Source organism: Amphibalanus amphitrite, unplaced genomic scaffold, assembly GCF_019059575.1.
Source record: "Amphibalanus amphitrite isolate SeventyFive unplaced genomic scaffold, NRLGWU_Aamphi_draft 000642F_arrow, whole genome shotgun sequence".
Classification (NCBI taxonomy): domain Eukaryota; kingdom Metazoa; phylum Arthropoda; class Thecostraca; order Balanomorpha; family Balanidae; genus Amphibalanus; species Amphibalanus amphitrite.
The window spans coordinates 385,427-391,426 of record NW_024882136.1 but is presented as its reverse complement, the minus strand read 5'-3'; the positions used below and the strand labels follow the sequence as shown (position 1 = coordinate 391,426).

Sequence of the window (6,000 nt, the reverse complement as noted above, 5' to 3'; positions counted from 1 at the left end):
AAAATAAGCCTGATCTGACTTGTAAGACGGCGGCCAGAGCCCAAAACGTGAACAAGCCAAAATGCTAATAGTTTTTACTTTGACCTGACCTGTGACGTCATCGGTGACCTCGAGGTCAATGAAATTAGGCTTCGCTCGACAGTTTTTCCGGGGGCTATCAGACGCCGTTTGAATTTCGACGATCGGCCCAGTAGTTTCGGAGTTAGGAGGGGGGGCTATGAATAGCCCCCCCCCCCCCCCAGTAGGGCGTGTTATACGCAGACCCCAGTGGGGCGCGGGTTAAATATATAATAATAAGGAAATGTCAATTGAATTATGAATAATTATCAAATATTGAACCGCGAACCTATATTTTGGTAGGTTTAGTAGAAAATAGTCCGTGCAACCTTGTATTTAGGGCCTTGGGTGGTGTCATCGATTTCAAGAGGTGGAGGGGTGCCGACATCGTGGACAGGCAGCATCCGGGGATGCCCAAGAGAGTGCACATGTTTATAAAGTCTGATGGCCAAGAGTTGCGAACGAAAATTATAATTAAAATCTAAATCTTTTTGTATTTCAGACGTTTCGACAACACTGTGTCATCGTCAGTAATTGATATAAAATATTTCCTGAAGTCACAAATCACATTTTATCAATGTTATTTTTAAAATGTGATCTGTGACTTCAGGAAATATTTTATATCAATTACTGACGATGACACAGTGTTGTCGAAACGTCTGAAATACAAAAAGATTTAGATTTTAATTATAATTTTCGTTCGCAACTCTTGGCCATCAGACTTTATAAACATGTCTTACAATACTGAACAAGAGTGCACATGGCGCATCCGCATGCGCGAGACGAAGTGGGGAAAATGATCGTTGGCGATAGGCGACATACGCGATATGACAATGAGATATGAGCAAGTGAGATATGACAATGAGCTGCCGAGTTCTGATAACCACTGTTGCCAGATTCAGAGGTTTCCCTCAAATCTAGAGGTTTTCAAAGTCCGTTTCAGGGAAAATTTAACGAACAGAGGGCAGAGGGACTTCTAGAGGTTTCAAAGTTTTCGTTTTCTTTTAAAATTTACTTACTATGCTGAATTATAATTGATTTTTGTGTTATCGCGTTGGTAGGTTACGAACCAGAAAGTAGTATTCATTTTTTGTTACTTGCATGGTGTGTATCTGTTTGTATGAGCGCTTGATTATATAGAACTTGTGACATGTGACGTTGTAAGCATATTGAAATAAGCATTTTGTGATCTGGATGTCGACATCTACCTACATACAAACGGAGGAATGTTTTCCATCATTGTAGCGTGCGAATATGTTTTTGTATGTTGTGAAGTGTGTAAAGGAATTTCAAAAAACTCAGACCTGAGGCCTGTTTCACTAACAAATAAAACTTGTAATTACAAAGAAAAAGCTTGAGTTTACAAGAAATAATTACCAACATTTGAGATTTGGATTTCACGAAACCTTTGAACATGAATTTTGAGTTTAAAATTTGCAAACTTTTTTACAAGAAAAAGTTTGCTAGAAAACACGGGAATCGCAAACTTTCTGTTTCACGAAGACCAGAAACGTGAAAGAAAACATCGAAATTACAAACCTGAAATTCCAGTGGTCCTGACGTTCGGAATTTTGATACTTTTCGTGCAATAATGCAAAACAGTCATATATTTAGAACAACTATGCTTTGTTGAGTCGTTTCATGCTCTTTTTTTACTTAGCACACACCTTAAGAAGCAAAATAATCGGTATTAAAATATCGTCATGTTTTGTCATTCGCGCGCCATAATTGCATTCAACAGTCTTCTGCTGTGAAATGCTTTGCGTGTTATTTTCTTTCAATAATAGGACAATGTGAACTATCATTTATATCTTTTTCCAACAGCATCATTATTTATAATTTAATTAGACAGTTTTTGACATGAATACTAGACAAAATTTGATAAAAAGAAGCAATATCTTTAGCATGCTATAGTTCTTGATTAAAAACAATTTTACTGTTTACAAGTTCGTTTGCAAACATTTTCTTATCGGAGGTGCGACTGGCGATGAAGCTTAGTGAAATCGGTTTTTACGTAGTTGGTAAAAATACTTATGAATTGTAAACTACAAACACTTGTAAATACAAGTTTTTAGTGAAACAGGCCTCTGATGATGACAGTGTTGTCGAAAGCTTGTCTCTTTTGTTTCTCTTTGGCAAACTAAAGAACCAATACAATTTTTGGCATGTTATTGATCATTTTCACATCAATTTATCGCGTTAGGTAGTAATTCACTAAGTAGTCAAATACGTACTTAGAAACAAATTTTAACGATACGGCAGAACATATGTTTTTTGGCTGTATTTTAGTGACGGTATTCCTAGCAGAAGCTGGAACGTTTGGTTGCTAAGCAACCAAAACAAACTTGCTGGCTTGTACATTGCGGCGGGCAACCGGCGAGGTGTGCGAGTGCATGTTTAGCGATTTGAGTGATATTGTGCATCCTTGATCCGATGAATCAGACTTTTGAATTTTGAGTGAAATTTTAAAATGGGGAAGGCGAAACAGCATACCCAAAGATACAAAAAAGAGTGGGAGAAAGAAGCAACTTTCCGAGGCTGGCTGCAGCCGGTCGATGGGGATGATTTTCATGGAAGGTGCAAATACTGCAAGACTGTGATTGCTTCAAGGAAAAAGGACTCAGAAGATCATTCGAAAACAGAAAAACACAAACGAAACAGTGTTGGTAGTAAATCGTCAAAAATCACGGAAGCATTCCCAAAGATACTTGGGCAGTCATGACGCGGCAGTGAAGAAGGCCGAAATTAGAACGGCGCTGTATGTCGCCGAACACGGCACTAACGCGTCCGTCGATCATCTCGGTGAGGTGATATCTGCTCTGGACCCAAAATCAAGCATTCTGAAAGATCTGAAAATTCATCGCACAAAGTGTTCAGGGATCATTAATCACATTCTGGGGCCGATAGTGCACGAAAAGCTTTTAGCTGACATGAAGAACTCTTATTTCAGTCTGATTATCGACGAGAGCACCGACGTGTCAGACAAACAGTGTCTCGGTGTCATGGTGAAATATTTCAGCAAGACACAGAAAAAGGTCGTGACTACACTCTATCGTCTTATTGAGCTAGAGTCTACGACGGCGGATGCGATCACGGAGGCGATCCTCCAGGCGTTGGAGCAAGACAAGCTGCCGGTCGGTCGTCTCGTGGGGATCAGGGTTGACGGAGCCAGCGCCATGGTCGGGAGACATCACTCTGTAAGTACACTTCTCGCGGAGAAGGTGCCTCACCTGATTGTTGTACGCTGTCTGTGCCACTCGCTGCACCTGGCGGCGAGCGCGGCTTGCGCTTTGTTCCCTCGGCACCTGGATTACATGGTGCGTGAGTCGCACAATTGGTTTAGTTAAAGTCCCAAGCGACAGAGAGAGTATACGGCTCTCTATGAAGCTATGAATGATGGCAAAACAAACCAGAAAATACCGAAAGTAGCCGAGACCAGATGGCTCAGTCGTGGGGCCGCTGTCGAAAAGGTATCAGAGCAGTATGATGAGCTCAAGTTGACTTTCATGTTGGCGAAAGATCGTGACCGGTGTTACCAGGCTGATCAACTGTACCAAATGTACCTTGATAAACGAAACCATTTGTACTTGACTTTCCTGTCATCTCAGCTGAAGGCTTTGAACCGCATCAACCGCATCTTTCAAAGTGCAAATCTGGATCCATGTGCGGCTCACAGAGACTTGGAGCAGTATCTTCGCAGTTTGTTAGACATGGTGGTGATGCCAGCATTTTTGAAAGGTGTGACATCAGACGATCTGATCACGTTTGATGCTTCGTGACATGCTATCCCGGCTAGGGCCATGTTTTTCGGGCATGAGTTTAGCTTGAAGGAGTGTGATGTCCCGGATGAGGCCAGACTTGGCATTCGTGAGAAGTGCCGCGAGTTTATGTTAAAGCTGGTGGCCGAGGTGCAGAAACGACTCCCGAACAATGTGAGTCTGCTGTCTGATCTTGCCAAAATGTCACCCGAATCGGCGCTCAAAGTGTGTGGGCGGCCCTCTGTGGTATCAATCGCCGCTTCGTTCCAGGCTATCTCAGGATCACCTGACGACGTAGAGAGGGAGTGGAATTCTCTGCATCGGGAGAACTGGGAGAGCTGTAAAGACGGGCGCATAGATAGGGAGAGATTCTGGGCAGAGGTAGGTGAGCTGAAAATGGCAGATGGGGAACTGCGATACCCCAATATTTTTGTAGTAAACTCCTTATGTCCACATTGCCGTTGTATTGCCAGCTGCCTCCGTCGCGCGCCGGCCCAGACTGGCCGGGGGTCGTACGTGACCCACCTTTTATTCAACAGGCTACGAAACGTCTAGAACACGCCCAAAACGAGTGCGAACTTGCACAGCAGCGACGAGGTGACGGAAGGCGCCAGCTTGGCGGCCTACGTGCCTTAAATGACATATCTTAACCCTCGCATGTGTAGGGGGGGGGGGGTCGGATGGACCCCCCCCATGGTTTTTCGAGAATAACTCGCGTAAAAAGCGGCCGATCGCGACGAAACTTTCAGTACCCTCGCATTGATCAATTTTACACCTACCCTGAAAATTTCATGACCCTGACCCAAATGACCTTTGACCTGTGACCTCTTTTCCGAGACCATGTTTGGCCGGAATCGCGATTTCGCGTATGTCGGCTCGCACTAGCCGCGTGTTTGCAAGCTTTTCGTGGTTTCAAACGTTCAAACATGTGATTTGAGGTTACTCCCGTGTGTGTCAAGGTCACCTGAAGGTCAGGTCAGGTCATTGACCTTTGGTGACCTCGGATGACCTCGGTTCACTTTTTCGAGTTTTACATGTTTCTAGGCTAGTTTTTGGAGCTGAATTCGAATTTAGCAACCATTTGAACATTTACGAAGTAGTTTTGGTGACTTCGTAACATGTTACGAAGCTGTCAGAGGCGGTTGACACGTACTACGAATACCCGTCACGACGCCTACTGGTTGACCTGACCTGACCTGACCCGACCTGGTCTAAATGCTTCAAGACATCATCTGTGATCAAAACTAACACGATATTCGTGATCAGCACCCCGAAAAACCCCTTAGCAGCCACACTTTACGACTTTCTAACAGGTCCCGATTTTCCCGACTTTGGGTCATTGACCTGACCTGGAAGGTCAACCAATGACCTACTATGCATTTCAGATCCCCTGGAACAGTCCTTTTTGGCTCTTTCTCGTTACCTATACGCTTAATTTCAACAAAAATTTGACACAATGAGTTTCAAGGGCCTACCTAATTTTTACTCATATGGTCTTTTAACAAATTGTCAAAATGAAAGGCACTTGTCATTGACTTGTAATGGTAAAAATCGATCGGAAAACTCTGCGCCGTGGTAGAGGCTAGCATAGCGTAGCAGCGTCAGCTGTTGCGCCGCGGCTAAGCTCCGCCCACTGTGCCGCGACACCGAGACCGGTCATTCGCCTCTCGGGGTCAGGGCGGTGCGGAGCTCTGGCGGACTGGAACAAGGCGCACGCTAACGCAGGTGTCCTTGCGTGAATGTGGATCGTATCTCGCGCGGAGAGAACGAGGATGAAGAATGCAATGCAATGCAGATCGGTGCATGTATAAAGCGATAAGCACTCCTTCCAACTAGAGAGTAAGCTCCAGAATGTTATTGCCTACAAAATAAAAAGAATCTTACAGTTTCAATAATGTATAACCGATAACGAGCTTCTCCGCTGCCCTGTTTTCCTACAGGCTATGGTATATCTAAGGAGCAACGAAACAGAATCTACTGGATTGTCTTTTGAGATACGTATGTGCTATGGAATGTGACATTCAACGGCCTTTTTTAATTGAGTATATCCACATATGTACTTGCATTTCGTTTTTTTAAAGAATAAAATTGTGTTATTTTTTTGGTGTGAAAATATTCAATTTTCCATAATAGTTCCACAATGCTTTGAGGATATCGTTGATAGATCTTATGGCTGTAAAAAAAC

At 43.6% G+C, this 6,000-nt stretch overlaps 1 protein-coding gene across 2 annotated transcripts in view; it reads left to right on the top strand.

Moving 5' to 3' along the window:
* Positions 1-3,221: 3,221 nt before the first annotated feature.
* Positions 3,222-6,000, top strand: part of LOC122363844 (dimethylglycine dehydrogenase, mitochondrial-like) — a 367,327-nt gene continuing 364,548 nt past the window's right edge. For both annotated transcript variants that reach the window (XM_043333585.1, XM_043333584.1), the window contains exon 1: positions 3,222-3,254. In XM_043333585.1, coding sequence (XP_043189520.1) covers positions 3,234-3,254 — 21 coding nt within the window. In that variant the 5' untranslated portion in view covers positions 3,222-3,233. The remainder of the gene's footprint in view (positions 3,255-6,000) is intronic.